General features: G+C 36.5%; 2 protein-coding genes across 4 annotated transcripts in view; both read right to left on the bottom strand.

The window, feature by feature from the left end:
- Positions 1 to 4,434: 4,434 nt before the first annotated feature.
- LOC121736498 (fibrohexamerin-like) lies at positions 4,435 to 10,033 on the bottom strand. The gene is made up of 5 exons (XM_042127725.1): positions 9,982 to 10,033; positions 8,896 to 9,109; positions 7,724 to 7,860; positions 6,000 to 6,110; positions 4,435 to 4,578 (listed from the first exon to the last, which is right to left on the bottom strand). Exons 1-5 carry the CDS (start codon positions 10,031 to 10,033, stop codon positions 4,439 to 4,441), a joined length of 654 nt encoding a protein of 217 aa, XP_041983659.1. The 3' UTR covers positions 4,435 to 4,438.
- Positions 10,034 to 15,072: 5,039 nt separating this feature from the next.
- The window catches only part of LOC121738183 (CLIP-associating protein), a 41,923-nt gene continuing 35,461 nt past the window's right edge, over positions 15,073 to 21,534 (bottom strand). For all 3 annotated transcript variants that reach the window (XM_042130091.1, XM_042130082.1, XM_042130101.1), the window contains exons 30-37: positions 21,383 to 21,490; positions 21,199 to 21,266; positions 17,831 to 17,975; positions 17,430 to 17,518; positions 16,804 to 17,015; positions 15,957 to 16,103; positions 15,549 to 15,683; positions 15,073 to 15,254 (exon numbers count right to left, since the gene is read on the bottom strand). In XM_042130091.1, the coding sequence (XP_041986025.1) occupies positions 15,189 to 15,254; positions 15,549 to 15,683; positions 15,957 to 16,103; positions 16,804 to 17,015; positions 17,430 to 17,518; positions 17,831 to 17,975; positions 21,199 to 21,266; positions 21,383 to 21,490 (970 nt within the window). In that variant the 3' untranslated portion in view covers positions 15,073 to 15,188. The remainder of the gene's footprint in view (positions 15,255 to 15,548; positions 15,684 to 15,956; positions 16,104 to 16,803; positions 17,016 to 17,429; positions 17,519 to 17,830; positions 17,976 to 21,198; positions 21,267 to 21,382; positions 21,491 to 21,534) is intronic.

Here is a 21,534-nt window from a genome sequence, read left to right as displayed (position 1 = left end):
GTTTTTAAACTGCTCAAATTATTATTTTTTTAATTAATATTTTTTAACTTGTGATAATTTTGCGTATAATTTTAAATAAGAACAGAAGTCAAGTTACATAATATTATTATATTATATACGTTTAACTACAAACTAGTTTACTCTGTAAAAATGTTATAACTAATATTGTCATTATATTTTTTTAATTGACAACATTCTTATTTTATATATTATATTTTAAACAGTCGGTATCTTCCAAATTAGAGTATATCTTATCGCTTTCATTTATTTTGTGTTAGTTATAAAGTTTATGAAAGGTTTTTGTTGGCATTATAATAAAAAAAATGTTAAGTTAGGTATATGGAACCGTGTTAAAAATCTAATCGATCTAGTAACATTTGATTTTACAATATAGTGAAACAGTATCAATTATTTGTAATTACTATTATTTTGTATTAAGTATTATGAGATTTAATAAGTAATGAGTATACAGAGATGTATGAAAAATAAATATGAGATATCTTACTATTATAAGTAGGAATGTTAGGCCATGCTAGCGTCCATGTTGTGATTTTTGATGTGAGATATTATAATATCTTTCATCTCAGATTTATAACAATATTATGTTCAAAATAAAATGGTGTCGTTGACTCGGACTTTAAGAGGGCGACTAACCCCAAAAATCAAACATCGTCCTTCTCTCTTCACACTCACGCCCGTCTTTCATATGCCAGGTGAAAAAGAACGACGCGGATTCATCGCCAAATTAGTTTTTTCTCAATAACTCGATAAATATACAACATTTTAAAAATCCGCTAGGTCGATCTCTCAATGATAGAATTTTATACAATGTGTTAAAATATTAACTTAGTTCAATGCACGGTTATAGCAATAAATGAAAAATTCGTGAGAATTAGATGCATCTTTGTGATGTTTTTCTATCGAGAAATTTTTTAAGATATCGTGTTTTTGCTCAGATCGAATTCTCGGAAATATAATGTAGTATCTAATTTTAGAAAATGAAACAATTCGGGGCTTATTTTCAAGTATAAAAATTAATTATAAAATGGACACTTTAGGGTTAGTCGCCCCCTTAAGTCTCAGTATATATTTAACGAATGTCTTAAAAGATTATTCGAAATCGGTATCCATGTCTTCTACTAAAAAAGCTTATAATTCAGTATTATACTTACCTTGTACTTTTTCCTAGAGATGACTTAAAATTTTAAGATTTTTTAATTATAATTTAGAACCTCATGTAAACGTAGAAAATTTATCAAATCATTATTATCAATGTAGTTTCTTTATAGTGAATACTCAGAGATGGTTTGTATGTAAATCATTCCTATATTCGTTAAAGGCTGTGTGATGGCCTTAAAACCATAAATAAATTATTGTATTTAAGAACAACAGTCAGGTATGTTTTGTGCGTCGGCTAGGCCACATTTCTGCGTTGCGTTGCTTCGTCGAAACGTCGTGTGATATTTACATAGTTATTAGTTGCGTTGCGCACGATTATTCAACACAAGACAGTAGTTGTGTAGTGTGTCCCACGACTCGCACGTCAAAATCATGTCATGGCAATGCTGCGTTGACATGCGTAATAAAAGATTTGCGCAATGAAAAAATGAAAAGAATACGACTGGTAAATACATTGCATCATTCACCCTCCCACTTCATCTCCTGTTCGATCGTCGTTCCGTGAAAACACGCGTCTGACGACGACACTCATCATTATGACATGTCACAAAATTTCTACGTAAAATGCCAAAGCGGCTTTACTGCGGCGACGCACCGAAACGCAACGGAGCATGTGGTTTCGCTCTTTATACACTGTGTCCAGACACCGCTGTCCGATCATTTAATGTCGTGATGTATGGCATATTTCATCAGTAAATTGGCTCTCAAATTTTTTCTCTCTCTCACGGTTGTAAAATGGCAGCCATTTTAGTTTTTCTCAGGGTTTCACACTAATCTGACCAGTACTTCTCAAGTATGAATATAATAAAGGTATCCTATGAAGATAAAAAAGGTCTCATTTGATAGCTAAACTTCTGGACTATGCTTACACAGGCAATACATTATAAATTTCGTGGAATTAAATATTGAAAAACCAAAGTTTAAGAAAAAAAAATAGGGTATTTTTTAATTAATTGCTTTTTATGAAAAATCTAGCGCATTAAACTGGTGCTTTTTTCTTTTAAAAAGATAGCGAAGAGGTTTTCGTCTTAAATAAATTCCTTTACTCCTGTTCTCTCAGTCAGATAGTTTAGAAGGTATAACGATTTTCTTATGAAGTATTGGTCAGATTAGTATGAGAGCCAGCTGCTAGAGAAACAATTATTTATTTTTCAAAAGTTGGAGAAAAAATTTTTTTAAAGCCAATTTGTCACTAAAATATGCCATACATCATAACAATAAACAATAATAAACAACTCTTTATTTCGCTTAAAGAAACTTACACGCTAATCTTACACAAACTCTGATCTCCACACTAGGATTTCCTGTGTCGTGGAGACCAGTCTCTTCCATCATGCACATAAATACTAGGAAACAATATTCAATTAAGTACTTATTTTAACCAGCTAATGACATATTTGATATTACTACAGACAGACTACTACAAATATGTTCCAAGTCTTTTTAACAAAACAATGTAAGTATATATATCATGACACTAAAGGATCGGACACCGGTGTCGGGACACATTGTATATGTGCTTGTGTGATCGCCGATGTAAGAAAATATGATGTATAGCAATTAGCACAATAAAAAAAAATTGCTGGAGGTGTTGAAAGAACTTGTTACAATTATTAGTAATCCAGGTTTTCGTGTTTTTGTATTTTGCGCAGGAACATTTTTTAATTTCTGTTTGGGCATAATGAAAAATTAAGGATGATGAATGAGGCATATTTTTTTTTAAAACAAACTTTTTATTTATCATAATCCTACTATATTATGATACAGTTTGCTGAATATTGGGCTATTGGCCGTGTTCGTCGGAGTAATTTTTGGTGCATGCGCACGCAAAACCTTCTATTGCGCATGTCAAAATCATGTCAAATCATGGCAATGCAACGCCACAACTATGTTGTTTATATATTTTGGTTATCTGCCAAGTTGGTAAACTACGTGTCCGTTGGTGTTGCCATGTTATGACATGATTTTGACATGCGCATTAACAGGTTTTGTGGCGCATGCGCCAAAAATTATGCGGATGAACACGGCCAAAGTAATAATATCTATCAATTTACGAACTCATTCCTTCTACATAAATTTTTTAGATTAATTATAGTTTTACAATGTGTTGAAGACTTCCGGAGATGTTATGTTAATATCAATTATTAAAATAGAATATACCTGACTGTTACATATACGTAGAGAAAGCCATATTAGACTATAGATATTTTTTCATGTTGGTAAATTAAAGTTGCCATTTTAAAAATGTTATGACGTGTACTTCGTATATGATTGTATCGCTTATTTATATAAATGAGTTTAAAGGAATCTTTTTCTGAAGATCTGTTAAGAATTTAAACAAAAAATTATAATTGTAATAATAATAATCCTAGTAAAATTCAGTGCCGTAAATAGCCTTTTTTGCGCCCTATGCGAGCTTCCATAACTGTGCCGTTGGTTTTTTTTAAAATATATTATAGGTACCCAGAGCAATGCTATGTATTATTTAGGCCTCTTTGGTCTGGCTATTCCTGCGCCCCCCAGAGTCTACGCCCTGTGCCTGGGCACCGGTGGCACCGCCCTATTTACGGCACTGGTAAAATTACATTTAATATTGTAACTCTCATAACATCTAGTCTTTTACTGAAGTATATTCCTTATTCAGTAGACAGTAGTACACAACATTGTTAGTATAATGTAATCGTATACGAAGTACATACATTTATTTAAATAAAAAAAATAGCTTTGCCTTTAACGATGTCATTAAATGCATAGTGAGCGGAGTTATAATGTATTTTATATATAAAACAATGAACTTTATATGCTTTGTTTTATTAAACACTATTTTCCTATCTCTTATGCTAAGTACTCACATACGGTCTTTCTCGATAGTTTTACTCCGAATCGAAGGAAATGACATATTTGACATATTTAATTCCATCGAGAAGGCTCGAAGCGAGCCTTCGAGCTGTCAGTTTTGCGGTCCACACGGTGGTTATTGCTCGATTTGGAGTAAAACTATCGAGCAAAACCGTATGTGAGTACTTAGCATAAGATTGTTTTAAAACACCTTGTAGGTTATATGTATGATGGAATAATAGGTAAAGATTTTGTCAAGAGATTAAAGTTTATTTAAAATCATACAACTTAATTTCTACTTATATTATTTAAATTTTAATATGGTTAAAAATATATTGGATATCTTAATATTATAACAATCATGGACTTTTTAATCCAAAACATGCCATTGTATGAAAAAATAGACATTACATGGTTTCTTTCAATAATTACAACCAAAATCACAAAGAACTAAATTGATATAGTATCTAGCGAGTTGGTTCGCTCGCCAGAAGAAGGTTTCGATCTCGTAGATATTCAGCAGGGTGAGGTCTCGTGTTAGAAAGTTTGCCGTTTTCATATCTAAAAAACAAAAAGCAGTTCAAGTGAATCTTAGAAAGTAAGATGTTTGTCTCGTAATAATTAATTTCTGCTCATCTCGGATGTATGTAGGTAAACTTATGTTTCAATAAAAATAATGATGCACACACACACCCCTCTACCTAATTTATTACAAACATCTAAACAGGGTATAACAAAACTAAGTGATAAAAATAGGGTGTGTATGGGTCGTCTTAGATATAATATAGAGTTCGCTGTAAAAGTAGCAGCTCTGAAAGAGCAAATATTTTTGTGGTTTGTGTGGGAAAATTTATGAGGCTGGGGCGTAAAGCATTATCACTAGTGTCCGACCAAAGCTTCGGCTTCGGCTTCGGCCGCCTTCGGCCAAAAAATCCACCTTCGGCGAAACCTTCGGCTTCGGCCTAACACCCGGCCGAAGCCGAAGCTTCGCCGAAGGTCCGAGCAACCAGCGAAATTGAACGAAAGTCTAAGTGAGTCGTGAGAGAGCGACGGACCGGTCGTGTATGCAGAGGCCACTGGGAGTCACTGTCAAATACAATAAACAAACACTAATTTCCTTATAAATAATTTAATTATTTATTAAGAAGTTAGTATTTGTTTATTTTATTTATCACTCTAGTTTTGGTCCTAGTCGAGTAAAACAAAGACTGTTTGATTGGTCTAATTATTGTTATTTGTGAAATAATAAAGACATTTTTTTTACAATACCGTAGTTCAAACAATAAAGTAGTTATAGAATGCGTAAGCGGAAACCTAAGAGATTTCTGCTGGAATTTATTCATTGTGCTTAGGGACAAAACATACTAAAAGTCCTGAAGTCTAGGAGGTGAGCTGGAGTGAGGGGAGAGTGACAACAGTCTTAATTTTTGGTTTTTGGCTTACCCTAAGTTGAACAATACCTAGTACAACAAAAAAGAATAACTGAAATCGGAATGGTAGTTCCAAAGATATGCGAACACAAACATAAAAACATACATACATACATACACATACACTTGTAATTTGGCACATTTGTTCATTACGAAATATACACAAATACGAAAAATCACATATACGAAAATTGGGCAGTTCTGGAAATATTACATACATACGCATCGAATTGATAACCTCCTTTTTTAAGTCGGTTAAAAATTAATTACTGAGAGTCGAGAGATTAATATTATAAACCTTCGGCTTCGGCTTCGGCCGAAGGTTGTAGCGATTGCCGATTAATCGGCTTCGGCTTCGGCCAAAAATAGACCTTCGGTCGGACACTAATTATCACTTAGTTTTGTTACACCTATATATTATGTATAATCAAAACACATTCTGTATTTCGAAAGTAGCAGTATGGCCAGTGCCATTTTGTCAGACTTCATACTAGCCATACTGGTATAGTTTAGGAACGCACTCAACTCATAATTAAATCAGTATTAAATTACCGTTAGGGTTGATGTTGAAGGTGGGCAGGGCTGTGACCTCGGCGAAGGCGGTGGAGGAGCACACGTCCAGCTGGTCCGCGTTACGGATGCTCACGGTGATGCGGATCAGGGCTGGAACATTTTGCAATTAAAATCTCTTTAAATTCAGGGCTGGATTGATATTTTTTATGAGTATATGCCACTTTAATTTTGTCGCTGCTGTCCATAGGTCATGGCCTATAGTCTATAGTCTATACCTACTGCGTATACAATATAACTACTTAGGTACATAAATCCAGACCTATACAAATTAAAAAGTTTTGGATAAAACAAAATAGCGACGGTTGTAAAAAATAAACCTATCATTATTTTATTATCAATCATTCATCTCGTTATTAGTTGTTTTAAAATATCATTGAGAAAATGGTAGCGCAATGTGACAAGAACTCAGCGCCATCTATCAGATTCATATTATTATAATCTTCGATTCCTTCTGTTATTTCTGTGGTATGCAAATAACCATAGCTGGGCATTAACTCGTTAATCCGTTAATCGTTAATTAACGAAGTTAACATATTGATTAACTTTTAGGTTAAATTTAGAAAATGTTAACGGACACGTTAACTTCCGTTAATTTGTAGAAGTCCGATAATCGCTAATCCAATGCCTACTATTTACCGCACAGCACCGCGGCGTGGCGCGAAAAACAGTTTCAAACGCACAGTCTGTCAAGAAAGAGTAGACGCAGTACAAAATTTTCTAAACGTAATCACGCTCAAAAGTTGTTTTTTTCTTTCTCTTCTTTTTTTCCACGGGTAAAGACATTTTAACACCAAAACGAGCCTCGCTTTACAGACGAGAACTTCAACTTCATAAAGGGGAATATGCACCTTATGCCCGAATGTTAAATAACACATTAGAAATATATGAATATTTTGTTTGTTTCTAACCTGTTAACTTCCAGAACCTAAAGCAACAGGTTTTTGAATAAGTTCACAACGCAGCGATATAAAAATGCAATTTTACATAAAAATCCGTTAGGATTAACGTTAACTTGCGTTAATTCTTTCGAAATGTAACGCTTTAACGTTTAACGAAGCTAACTTTTTTGTAGCGGATTAACGAAGTTAACTATTTGATTAACGGTGCCCAGCTATGCAAATAACAAATAATGTGTTGCATGTAATCGATTAAATTTATAGTTAATAATTACCATTTTATTTTTGCCCGACTATCAAAAATATCTCAAACATCTCAAAGGATGGACTAGAAAGTTTAAAAAACTAAAAATTGTAGATTTAGGGCCTGTTTCACCATTTTCTGATAAAGTGCCGAATAGGCTATACACAACTTTTTTGACAGATTCTCCATACTTGGATTGGATTGCCTATTAGTCACTTATCAAGAAGTGGTGAAACAGGCCCTAAGTATAAGTTATACCAGGGTCCGGGTATCCCAAAACTAAGTGATAATACTTAAGGGTGTGAACGTGTCCCTTATATGGAGTTCACTGTAAAAGTAGCAGCGCTGAAAGAGCAAACATTTTTTGTGATTTGTATGGCAAGCCCTCGAGCGTCATGAATTTCCCCATACAAAAGTTTAAAAAAGTAATTTTTTCAGCGCTGCTACATTGACAGTTAACTGTATACATGAGACTCATACACACCCTAAAGTACACTTAGTTTTGTGACACCTCGTATATTATTTCAAATTTTAATATTTTTCAAAATTTAATGTCAACCTACGGTAAATTCCGTCGATGTTGTAGCTGTACGAGGTATCCTCCTGTAGCGAACGATGCTGAATCAGGGTTCTGTTCGATTTGAAGCCCAGCTGCGGGCAGTCTATGGCCAGGACTGCCGTATCTGATTTCACATTGAAGCTAAGTAAAAACAAAAAAAAAAAACGATTTAGTAATAGGTTAAGTAGGTAGTTGGTATTAATTTGAATTTAGGCTCCCAGATAAACATAGATAGTCTAGCTGCTTGTCTCTTTCATATGCGCACGATTATATTTATATTATGTGGCTTACTGCCACACTCGAGACATTCAATAATTATTTTGAATAAGATTCAATTTAATGAAAAGTTTGACAAATAATATATCCGGCGCTTATGTCAAAATCTTAATTTAATTACACTTAAGTAATTAATATTCGTCTCTAAGGGCCAACCCACACGTACCACAATCACACCACATCGCAACGAAAAAATGTCGTCGAGCAGTGGTTACGTGTGAATGGTGTCGCTGTAGCTTTTTGTAGTTGCGTTGTGGTACCGACAAAATGCCGACGTGGTTGCGTTGTCGCCAGTGGTTGCGATGTGGTTACGTACGAAAGTCAATGAAACAGAGCGCGGGCGGTGTGCGCGCACTGTCATTGCATCGACGCAACGTTGTGGTTGCGATGTGGTCGGCCGTTGTTGCGATGTGGTCGGTATCACAAAAGTGGTCAACAACGACTGCAAAATGTGGTACGTGTGAATGGTCCAGTTCATTTACAATACGAAATATACGCCCGACCACGTCGTGTGGTTGTGGTTGTCGTGTGGTTGTGGTACCTACGTGTGGGTTGGCCCTAAGTGCGGCAGTTATTGAATGGAAACGAAAAACTAACATTTTCGTGCGCGTGTGAAAGACACTTGCAAATGGCAATTGCAGCTATAGGTCAATGTATGGCGAAAATATTTATATCCTGTTACCTAACTGGTGGAAACGAGATACCTACCAATACTTTCGTCACAGAATATATACCTATTAGTTCTTACGTGTGCGCAGTGCGTGTGAAAGAGACAAGTGGCAATCATGTGGCAATAGATCAATGGCCAAATTTATCTTTATCCGACGATACGATTTGCAGTAAGTTCGATACGACTTATTTTTAATTACACCTAGGAAAAATATATATAGTATAACTCACAAGAACTCCGAGATCCTGCACTTGTCGTGGTTGCGTATGTGCAGGTCCTTCTCGACGTAGGTGGAGTTGAAGAAGGGGGTGTGGAACTCGAAGCGCGGGATAACGTACTCGGATGGCAAGCCGGGCACGTTGCGGTCGCAGAGAGAGTTCGCCTGCAGATTGTCCGCGATACACTTCAGGTTGTTGAAGTGGCACGGACGAACGATGCCCGGAGCTGAAAATAGTTTTTAACGCGCATTTATTAGCTTGGGCTGTAGCCTGTATGTCACGGAATCTCTGAGTACGATTTTTTTTACCTATCTCCAGTAGTCTAATTAATTCGAAACTTTGCATACGTAAGAGCCAATGACAATAGGTACAATCATATTTTGTTAAATTTAAAAGAAAAACGTGTTTTTAATAATTATTTGTGTTCTGTATGCGAGCTACCGTTAGTGAAGAGGTTCAAAAGTATGGCATCAAATTAGTTACTATTTTTGTCATAGGTAAGGCGCGCTATTTCGATGGACTTGACTTTTTATGGCGCAATTTACTCGCTCTCAATTACTCAGCAATCTGATCAGAAAAAAAAAACTTAGGTAATTGCTCCTTTTTAGATATGTAGATTTGGGACGGTTTTTTGATGAGTTAATACTTAGGTATATCGATGGTTCCCAAATCCCAAGGTCTTTGAGCTAGGCCACTTATGTGACATGAGTTAAAGGCCTGGCGTAAACTTTAAAGTCTTTAGGACCGGGAAACAAAAACTGAAAACACGACCACGACGCGGCGTCGTTTCACGATGCGACGTCTTGTCGTGGGAATCCACGACGATGCGTCATCTTTGAATTTCTACGTGAGTTTCTACGACGCGACGTCGTGCCGTATATAGAGGCACGTCACGATGTCGCGTCGTAGTTTTTACGATGCTCGTCGTGGATTCCCACGACACGACGTCGCATCGTGAAACGACGCCGCGTCGTGGTACGACACGACGTCGTATCGTGTTTTTGTGTCCCGGCCCTTACACATCCCAGGCTAAAACGTTTTCCCCATTCTTTATGTTTCTTATTTTCTATCTTTGATATTTAGGTAAGCTATACTCACCGGCTCCATAGCACACTCCAGCTACAAGGAACAGTATCAGTACTCGCGTCATGATCGCTTTAACTAACGAGACAACACTGACGGAGACAATGCCGACAATTTGTTCAAAACTGATCAATAGACTTAATCATTGTTTGAACAGTTGGTATTAAATTGTTTAGCGATGATACAAGGCATCAAAACAGCTTGCTAATTTTAATTTCTTCGAGATCTTTCCTACTGATTCATTTGGAATTTACAATCAAAATAAACATCTCGCTCAAAAGTTACGCAGTAAAAAACTTACTTGCTTAGCGCTGTGCTCTTATATTTAAAACAAATTATTTGTTTCCATTTGTCATAATGCTCTTTTTATTAAAAAATGTCAAAGTATGCCATTTAACAAATTTGAACTAAACTCAGAATTGCGTAGAATGTTGTATTGTACATACAAATGTACAATACAATATAATATTGTATAGATATTGTAATAATTATACTCAGTTAGTTAAAATATCAAACTGTACAAATATTATCGGTTTCATTAAATCGTTATTGTTTTGCGACTGACGACTACCGCAGTTCATACAATACAATCGTTATTGATTTATAAATAAAATAATTATTTACGTCACCATATCAGTCAACAAATAACTAAAAATGAAACTGGCCTTATTTTTAATTTCCTGTGTTATTCGGTAGAAAAAAAGAGATGTAGCTTTAAAAATCATTTTTTATTAACTATCATACATTAATAATTCAATAATAATTAATAGTTAATAATTAAATACAGTTACTGATACTTGACACTGCGGACACACAACACGCACCAAGCGCTATAATAAATGCAATAATATATAGCACTTCTCACGTAACTGATCACAATTAAATATATTAAGTAGACAATGTAATATTAATGGAAATAAAAAAAAGTATGTTTTCAATCAATCATAAAAAAGACTAGTTGTAAATCAAAACTTTTGATTTTAGTGGGTGTTTCAAGGATTTTTTTGTACTTCTCATACTTGATACAGCTGTACTACGAAACCTACTACATCGGACGAGAATGCTCCTGCTCTAACAACGTCATTTCACGTTTGTTAGAGTAGAACGCAACATTCTCGTTGAGTCTCAAAACTGTTTCGTGGTACGGGCCCTGCGTAAAAACTACACTGAAGATACCTTTTGGTCTACTCAGTCAAGCGAGTCCTAGTTATTTAATATTAAATCAACAATAATCAATATTCATATTAAGTAGAAACTATGCTTCAGAAATTTCATGGAAAGTAAAAGTCAAAAGCATAACACAATCAGTTATGTGAAAAGCATTATACTCGTATACTACAGCGTACCATAATGATTCGATATAAAATTATAGCTAGTAACTACAATAAAACAATTATGGAAGCATGTCATAATACTTTCGTAAGTCACTGGTGAATTTGCAACTCATGAAATATATTCTAAAATAAAACATCACAAGCTTTAAGATATAGAAAAAAAAGTTTTGTACGTAAAATCAATTGCAAAATTTCTCTTACACGACAAAGTCTATTATGATACGCTGCTAGATTAAATTTCAATAACCATTCCGATGACGTCACTTCAAACTACCCTCAAAACAATATACAAAACAGACAATAGTTTGAAACGAATCTTTCAATATATAAAAAGCGTACATAAATACAAAAGTTGTGAGATTCCGTATGTTCATTGAAATCCGCCTACCGACTTTTAAACTATACATTTTCGTTAGAAACATTAAGATTAAAGCGTTAAAAAAGAAATGTTATTAGTCTACATTACTGTTTACATTGTGTTTGTATACAACTTATTGGAACGTTCAAAGTCTATCACGTTTTACTGTCGTACAAAATTCGAGACAAGTAGTCGAGAAAAAAAAAACTGAAGAACGCTGAACATTGAAACTTCCTAAATAATATAGGCTGTGGAAATACTTTTAGTCAGGGGTTACTGTCATGTGACAATATAAACCTGGCAACATATCCTACAGCGATAGAAAACTATTTAAATTAACAATTGTTGTAGATTCAATTAGTTACATATATGTATTTAATTAAAAATATCTTCGGATACCGAGCATAAATACAGTATGAAAATATGCGTTCCACGCAACGCGTATCGAGTGACGCACATGTGAACATGATTTTATAATTAATACCTAAAAACCTTGTTTTTAAAACATGATAGAATTCCAACGCGATTTTTATAATGGAAATATTATAATTAAACATTCACATATTCTCAACAAACAAAATAAGTTTGCCTCACACAAAACAACGTAACTATATAAAAATTGTTAAACATTTTGAACCAACATTTGGTTGAACATCACAACTGTCGCGACACGGCCACCGCGAGAATTCTAACGAAATACAACACCTAAGGGGGGTTCACGCGGGGCAGTTTTAGACCCTAGCCTTTAGTATCTGCTTCAACTCAATATAGCGATAACAATAGATAAGCTATTGTGTCTGGTTTTTCCACGATCGAGGGAATAAGAAGTAAATTAGTACAGCTAACCGGTTTTCGCCCGTATAAACCCCCCCTTTCACACAAAGGGCTGATGCAGACTTACAGACCATCAGATGAACTTTTCAAACCAAAAACCGAAACATAATTGTGTTTTGGTATGCAACTGAAAATACCTTGAACAATTTATCATCACCTCGACGCTCGAGCCCCGCCCAGTCAATCTCTCTAGCCCTAAACACGAACGCGTAAGCTTGTGAGTGCGACTCATAGTCCAACAAAGATTTGTGTCAGTACAGTAATATGTCGGCGAGTAAAATATTATGTCAACACAATCCCGTAACTAACATTATAAATTCCAAACACAATATTTTATCGCTCACTAAAGCAAAGGTGCACACTAAGGAGTATTAACGCAACCGAGTAACAAATGGAAAGGCACACCGCTCCCAACACTATCGTAGAACAAAATATTCCCACTGACGGATCGTGTCTCCCAGCTCTTTGAACACAACGTTAACAAGCTAAAGCTTAGTACACCTAAAATAGTTTTAATATTATGTTAATAAATAGGTAAAATCGACGAAAATATCCAGCAGACTAGAGCACAGCACTTCTAGAGGTTGACATTTTCTAGAACTGTCATGTTTTATATGCTCTACTGGTAATTTCGCCGACAATACAATATGAAATTTTAGGCGCGATTAGACTTGATCCGTCACTGGTCGAAGCTTGTTAGTGTCGTTAAGAAATTATAGTTTTAAAAAGTGTTGAAACAACGATCTTTAATTATGTTTCAACACCCAAAATCAATCACATCGCCAATATTATATGAACAACGATATAAGGCGTGTACTGTTTGTGTCCAACTAGATACTCTGTAACTCAATTCCAATATGGACTAGTAGCGATGACATTGATTGCCGCAAAAGAGAATCAGCCAGTTTTTGAGTCTAAACGATAACTAAAACTATTCTAATACCTCACTCGTATTTTGTATATTTCGATAACGTATATTTCAGGTGAATATCGTAGTAGCATAGTATCCAAATGTATATCGTTTAACATATTACGCTATTATTGTACTGATTTATTAGAGTATGAAATTTAAACCGTGATCATATAAAGCTTATGTACTGGTCATTCTCTTTTGCGTGTGGCTTATTGAAATATACTTTTGGGAATTCATGAATTGGCAACATCTATCGACAGAAAGCTACACCTAGCTCTTACGAAATGAACAAGACGTCCTAAACTAGAGTTCATACAGAAATACACCTTACAATTTAAACATAGGTATGATTTTTCCGTGCATTTAGATTTTTACACACTTTTAAATACAAAACATACATCGATTCAATTAGTTCAAAAATGTCTTTATTTTCATCACGTTTATACATAATCATTGTAAAGCATACTATTCAAGTAAGCATGCGCCCCGAGTCGGGCGCCATCTACGAATTGGCAGCCAAAATGTGAATAAATTTTTTAGACTACCCACATTTTGGACGCCGATTTTATTTTAGCCTTTCGATGTGGAGGCTAGCGTCTAGTCATATACGATACATTGCGGTACCATTCGAAGGAATATTTAATGAGATTGGGCGTGAAATTCACAATCATACTGCTCCCTATCCAAATGCGAGTATTGCGTTGTATTTTTTCGATTTATCTAAGGTGACTGTGAAGTCTTTAATGTTCTCATACAGTTGCCCAGTACAAGTCATGTTATCTATTTGTAACTGTGATATTAAGGTCTAGAAACGCCTCCTAGCCCTCGCCTACGCCGATCGCGTCCGATATCTATCCACATCCCAAAACTAGCGTTCCTACTGTCAACTAAATTAGCATAGGCAAATATTGCAGCTTCAAGCGACCGTTTAAATCGTATCTTGGCAAATAAAATGCAGAAACCGGAACTAAAACTTAGTTATAATAGCTTACTGGTTTTAATCCTGTATTATATTTCAAGTAGAATTAACTTTAGCAGGCTTATCATGTCAATAGATAACACACGTGAAAATGAAGGTAAATAAAGAAGAGAAAGTAAAAAAAAAAAATAAAGTGAAATTGTAGATTGATGATATTAGAATGGGGAAGATAAAATATACTTTCTACTGAATGTATGATTATTCTGTATGACGTGACGTAAACTTTGTCTTTTTTCAATGCCGTAATCACGCACTATACTTTTATGTATGCAGTCCCCAACTTCCAACTGAAATCTACATATCTAACTAGCTGTCCCGGTGAACTTCGTGTCACTTTAAAACCTTCCTTGGACTTCAAGGATTATTTTAAGACTAAAATTAGCAAAATCGGTTCAGCCGTTATCGAAATATAGCGTTACTAACACAATTGGAAATCCATTTTTATATATATAGATAATATATTCTTTTGTCGCTTACTTAGACATCTGCTAGCGATATTTTCATGGCGATATCGACGAACCTAAGTTTACTATTTGTTGCTTCTGCTTAACCAGCCTATTTGCTAACGGTTTCATCGATTTTTAGATTTGCAGATGTAAAACGTCGAATATTAGCAACTGCTACCAACCAATCTGCTAACGGTTTTTTTTTCCTACATATTTTTTTTCAAATGTATGAAGAATGTTTAGAAAAACCGTTAACATCGCACTATAATGCCTGTGCTAGAGTAGTTGACGTGTCTCGTGTGAACCCTGTGTGCTAGTCGGTCTGCGTGGCGCGCGAGGTGAGGCGGGAGGGGCGCCGCTACGTGGGCGGTCCACCACCGCCCCCGCCTTTAGCCGCCTCCTCGCGCTGCTTGCTGATGTATACCTGTTAACGACAATATCATTACTTACATGTGATCCACCGCTGGCTGGACCCAATAGCAGATTATTTTACAGATTACTTTATTTAACAGCTGTAAAGTTACAGAACATAACAAAATATCATTTACAAATAAATAAGAATCTGATCCCATGACTTAAAAAATATATTTTTTCACTATTAATTATCCAATTATTTTATCTTTGTGTGATAGAAAAAAAAGTTAAATTTCAAAGTATCAAACAAAATCTTCATAAATAATAATGAACCGTTTCAACGTAACAAAGTTGAATATATTACCTGAAGTAATCGGTACTTGCTGACGGAGAGGTGTTTGAGGTGGGGCTGCATGCGCTCCTCGCCGAGCGCGAACGTGAACGCCACCATACAGAACACCGCCGCCTTGCGCACCGCCGAGTTCTGGTGGTCCGCTAGCTGCAAGTTTATATAAGCATTCAAATTGATAATAACATAGCCAGTTTCTACTTTATTACTTACGAGGAATCAATCAAACAAGGAATCCTTTGATTGACTGACGTTAAAATATTAACCAATCAAAAGTGCTTATGAATTGATAGCTCCTGTCGAAATAAATACTAATAATAAATAATTAAAAAACATATAATAATTAATATGCGGTCGAATTCAGTAACATCCTTTTTGAAGTCGGTATGAACTTGAGGCACCGGGTATACGTGAAATGCGTACCTGTCCAACACCCTCCATGAGCTGCGCGACGATATCGTCGGTGAGTTCGGGGCCGCGTGCCTTCGCCACCTCCGCGGCCAACTTGAGCGCGCACAGCGACGTCGGGTAGCCGCGCGTGCGGATCACAGGCTTCAGTAGCGCTAGCACCTGAAACATACAGTTTATTTTAATATATTATATATTATACACTTTTTAAGAGTCTATGCTGTCTCACTTTTGGGTAAGGGCCTCCCAATTCTCTCGATCCAACCCTGCATCAGACCAACCTGACTCGTATTTGTATAGTTCATCGCGTCATCTTTTTCGAGGCAGGCCATCACGGCGTAGTCCATCTGGTACCCATTCTGTGGTGATCTTACATTTATTTCATTGATGTTTTAATTGTGCACTCAGACGTACAACAATATTTTAATATCTATGTATCAGGCAAGTACAAAACCTTTTGTGAATGTGATTTATAACGTCTGTATACACTGTATGGTTGCTATAATATTTCAGAACGAATCAACAGTATGGTGTCGTCATGAGCACCGCAGCCAGTACGCTGGTTTATATTTTGGAACACACGCATAGATGTTGCACACTAATTTTAACATTGTTTTATTTCAGCACTAAACTCCAAACAGCGAGTTAAGGTGCGCGTCCATCGGATGATGGATCGGAATTCGGGATCGGAGCGTACGCAGCGGACGGATTTGTTGCTTTGTATTGATTTTTTTGGTACTGCGTGCACTCATTCGTCATTTCTGCGCCTGAGAAATTATAAAGGACGACGGTCATTCCGCACCGTACGCTCCAATTCCGACCCGGTGGACGCGCAGCTTTAGCTAAAAGAAATCAAACCCACCTGATGCGCGGGCAGCGCAGCAGCGATGTGCGGCATGCCGGCGTCGACGGCGCGCATCACCTCCTTGCTGACGGCGCCGTACGCGTTGATGAGTTTCAGCAGGATGAGGTCAAAGTAGTCCAGCCACTGCGCGCGCGTCTCCGGCCGCCGACACAGCCACACCAGTACGCGCACGCCCTCCGCAGCCGCGCGCTCCGCGGCTGTGCCCCAACCTGATGAAAGAAAATATGTTACGCCGGTTCTTCTCGCCGGGTTAGTTCCCGAACCGGTGGCGGTGGCGGTCCTACATGATGCCTGTAGGACATTCTGAAAACATTTATTTTTAATTTATTCAGAAATAAAACAATTTTGATTTGATTTGAGTTATTTTCATATTGGTTGTAACCCTTAGAAAATCGACGAAGACTTTTCGCCATAAATTGATAAGGATTAAGATGTGGTGTGCATTAAGAATACGTCTATACGAATATGTATAGACCAAACGGAGTAAGTGGGCTGCTGATCTCAGTTAAAGTTAACCCTGTCGAAAAAATACAATAAAAAACGAAAGAAATAACGTGATGTTTGACTGAGAGTTAACTTTAACTGGTTCAAATGTGCCTATTAGATTTTGATTGGTGTTTTACCTGAGGATTGTTGCGCGTTTTCCGAATTCTCTTTGTCTCCGGCGTTCTCCTCCACGGACAAGGCTGCCAACGCCACGCGCACTATGTTCCTGTAATAAAAAGGGTATAAACGGTAATAACGGAGCGAACACTTTTCAAGATAGCGGCAAGCCATTACGCAATGCGAGGCATCGCGAAATGAGCTATTAAAAAGGAAACTATATTTTATTTCATATAAAGATACATACTAACCGCTCGCGATTTTGGGCTGCCTGTTCGAAATTTGAATGGCTCAATTCAAATGCATCGCAACGCCTCGCTACGCTTCAATGTGAATTACTCTTAATTTTTGCTCTTCTATATTTGTAGGACACACAATGTTAATATTTTACTAGTAAACGGGTAAACAATATAATACAAACTTGAAGTACTGCTGCGGCTGGCGGCAGTCGCCGTACTTGAGCAACTCGTGCGTGGCCAGCAGCAGCCGCTCGCAGCGCTCCGGCGGCGCCGTGCTCACGTCCAGCTCGCTCAGCGCCTCCAACACTTCCGTCTCGCGGAGACCACCTGAAGGTTACAGGTTAATAATATGCATACAATAGTAAGCGCCAGTATGGCTATCCATACTGTACTGTATCATGTAAACATATCGAATGATTCAAATAGTCAGCATCTAGTACTATAGTTTGTGCGTTTTATGATGATATCAATCAAAATCAAAATTGTTTTATTTCTGAATAAATTTAAAATAAATGTTTTCAGAATGTCCTACATGATGCCTTCCACCGGTTCGGAAACTAACCCGGCGAGAAGAACCGGCGTAAGAAACTGGCACGGGGCCCACTTTTTTACCAAAAAAGTGAGAAAAAAATTAATCTTTTAAAATAAAATTTACAATTTTGTAACTAAATATTATACAGGGTGCAATTTAACCTTCCTGCCAAATTTGGATATATTGATCATTGATGATGGATAAAAAATACACGTATTTCTTTTTTTATAATCACTCAGTACTAAAATTTTGAGAAATAGCCTCCGAAAGTTATCCTACCAAACACCACAAAATATGGACACATGCGCGGCCCGGCCCCGCCCTTCCATTGACATTCTTGCAGTGACGGATTAAGACTACTTGATGCCCTACGCAATCCATGCCTGTGGGGTCCCCCCTATCCGTATCTCAACTAGAATCGGCCTTTGAACCTTTACTCTTCTGGTGCCCCCTCAGACGTGGCAGACTCAGGCAATTGCTTAATTTGATTTAGGGCTAATCCGTCACTGCATTCTTGTTATTATCAAAAGTTGCGAATTTTCCCTTCATTCTTTGACGGACTTAGGACCGTCAAATGTAAAGGACGTAGACAGGTATGTTTAGAATAAAATTAATTGATACACATCAAAAGAATGGAAAATTACAACTTTTTAATTACGAAAAATAAGCACTTTAGAACTTTATAATAAATCTAAACCACATCCTTTGCATTTAGGCGTATTTATAAAATTCAATTAACTTATGTACACAATACAACTAATTAAAAATCAAAACAACCCACCTCTAAATCTTATTTACTTCCATCTTGTCTACACTTAACATAGTTCAAACTGCAATGCGTTTTGCTCTAAGCAGAGTCTAGCGCATTTTGCACATTGTCTTTAAGATTTTGAAAGTTTGTTAAGCACAACTTTGTCACTTTTAACCTCGTCAGAGGCATGTCTTCGAGGCTGGCTAGGCGTGTGCAGGTGTTGAGAAGTGCGAATTGTCCATAATCCGAGTCTTTGATTGTTTCGCGATTCAGATTCAGGGTACAGCTGCTGCAATCGAGAATCCATCAATCAGCTGTTACGAAGATGAGGAAGGCTTTTTTGCTCGTACAGTCTCTGGGTTCCGCGTAAACTTTCGCCACTCAAAATGTAGCACCTCCGCCTATACCTCCACATTTCATAACACTCGATCGTGGTTAGGGTACATTGTAACAGACACTAATTAAAGCGCGGGGGCCGGGGGGGCCGTGACGAACAAAATAATTACGTGTTAGCTATACAACTACGCGAGTCTAGCTAACTACTAAACGGTCGCCGGCGACCGGCGCGGCGGGTCTCCCGCCTCCCTACCCCGCGCGTCACCCCCGCTTTACCCCTACGCATAACCGGTCTTTCGACTGGATATCAGCTGTGCGGCGCGAACTTATGAAGTGACCATTGTGCATCGATTTTTTTGGGATAAAATGTTACTGTAAAAAAATTAACACCCCATTTTTTTTTGGTTTAATGGACTCACCTAATAAGACCTAAGCCCCAAAAAAAATTTGGCAGGTAGGTTTAATTGCACCCTGTATACAATATCCACATACATAATTGTAAGTCCTATAATAATGAAGAAGTAGCCTTGCAAGAAGCCATCCTACTCCCAAGGTGTGCCATCGTTTATGAAATCATTGACCTTATAATAGGCTTTGGCACACAAACGTTCTTTAACTACTTTTTTAAATTTATTAATGGAAAGATTTTGAACGTTTTCTGGGATTTTGTTGTAAAGGCGTATACATTGACCTTTAAAAGATTTACTGACTTTACTAAGTCTGATCACCGGCATATCTAGCTTGTGCTTATTTCTAGTATTCCTAGAGTGAATGTGACATTCATTTTAACTTTAAATTTACTTATATTTTTTCTAACATATATTACATTATCCAAAATGTATTGAGAAGCAACAGTTAGAATACCAATTTCTTTAAATTTATCTCTCAGAGATTCTAAAGCAGACATTTTATAAATAGAACGTATGGCTCGCTTCTGTAGCACAAATATTGTATTAATGTCGGCAGCGTTTCCCCATAAAAGGATTCCATATGCCATTCTACTATGAAAATAACTAAAATATACTAATCGTGCCGTGTCTTCGTCAGAAATTTCCCTAATTTTTCTGACTACATATGCTGCAGATTAACAATGTGAGGACCCCGCTGTAATTTACTATCAAGTGTAATACCTAAGAATACAGTGTTGTCTACTAAATTCATCTTCTCATCATTTAATACTACATTGCATGCATATATGCGTGACACATTATAATTGACAATAGTAAGTTACCTAACAAAAATTAATCGATAATTTAAAAATATCGAATCACTTCGTAAAGGAATTGCAATCGAAATTATCGATTTCGTACTGATATTTCAGTGGTGCCGGCGATTTAATTATTTTTTATCGATTTGACTTCGATTCAACAGAGTCAATCTCTATTGAGATAAGTTCTGTTTCATGCATCTGACATTTTTCAAATGTTTTCGTAACAATAATTTTATACTCCTATTTCACAAATTTTATATTATAATAAGTTAGCATTTAGCAACTTTTAATTTTTATTCATTTACAATTATAGGAAACATTTGTTTTTGTAGATGGAATATAATTTATTACATTTTGTTTTTTTGTTTTCTTGTAAAAAAAACCCGTAGCAAGGAATATGAAAACTGTCACCCATATCATCATAAAACGCACAAACTATAGTATCTGTTATCGCTACTGGGCTTGTACCGCGAAACCGTTTTGAGACTCACGCAATCGAACGAGAATGCCGCATCCTACTCTAATAAACGTGAAATGACGTTGTCAGAGCATGACGCGGCATTCTCGTCCGATTGTTTGAGTCTCAAAACGGTTTCGTAGTAGGCCTACTGTATCGACATAAATTACGAACTAACGTTCGTAAATGAAATAATAAATAATCAATCTAAAGGGGAAAAACAAACTTATTTACAAATATGTATAAATAATATGTACCACTTACATTTGGTAATAATAAAACCGTTCTCGTCCATTTCGTAGGGTTTCACTTTATCCCGACCCGCGTAGTCACTAGAAACAAGTATAAATTAATAAAACACTCTTAAAATAAGCACTTCTTTAAAACATGGATAACTTTTCTATATTATAACGCGACTACACCATAGTTTATTAATTTAAATATTCACCCAGCCCCGTGTCCGTAGTCAGGCCTGCTGTGTGGTATAGGTGACGACTCTTTCGTGCTGCTCGCTTCCTCCGAACTGTCAGCGGACGCAGCACGGGCTATCATATCGCTGAAAATATATTAAGTATGAAATATTATTGCTATAAAATATAA

The sequence above is a fragment of the Aricia agestis genome, chromosome 2, assembly GCF_905147365.1.
Source record: "Aricia agestis chromosome 2, ilAriAges1.1, whole genome shotgun sequence".
Classification (NCBI taxonomy): Eukaryota; Metazoa; Arthropoda; class Insecta; order Lepidoptera; family Lycaenidae; genus Aricia; species Aricia agestis.
The sequence above is the reverse complement of the archived record's forward strand: the minus strand, read 5'-3'. Positions and strand labels throughout refer to the sequence as shown.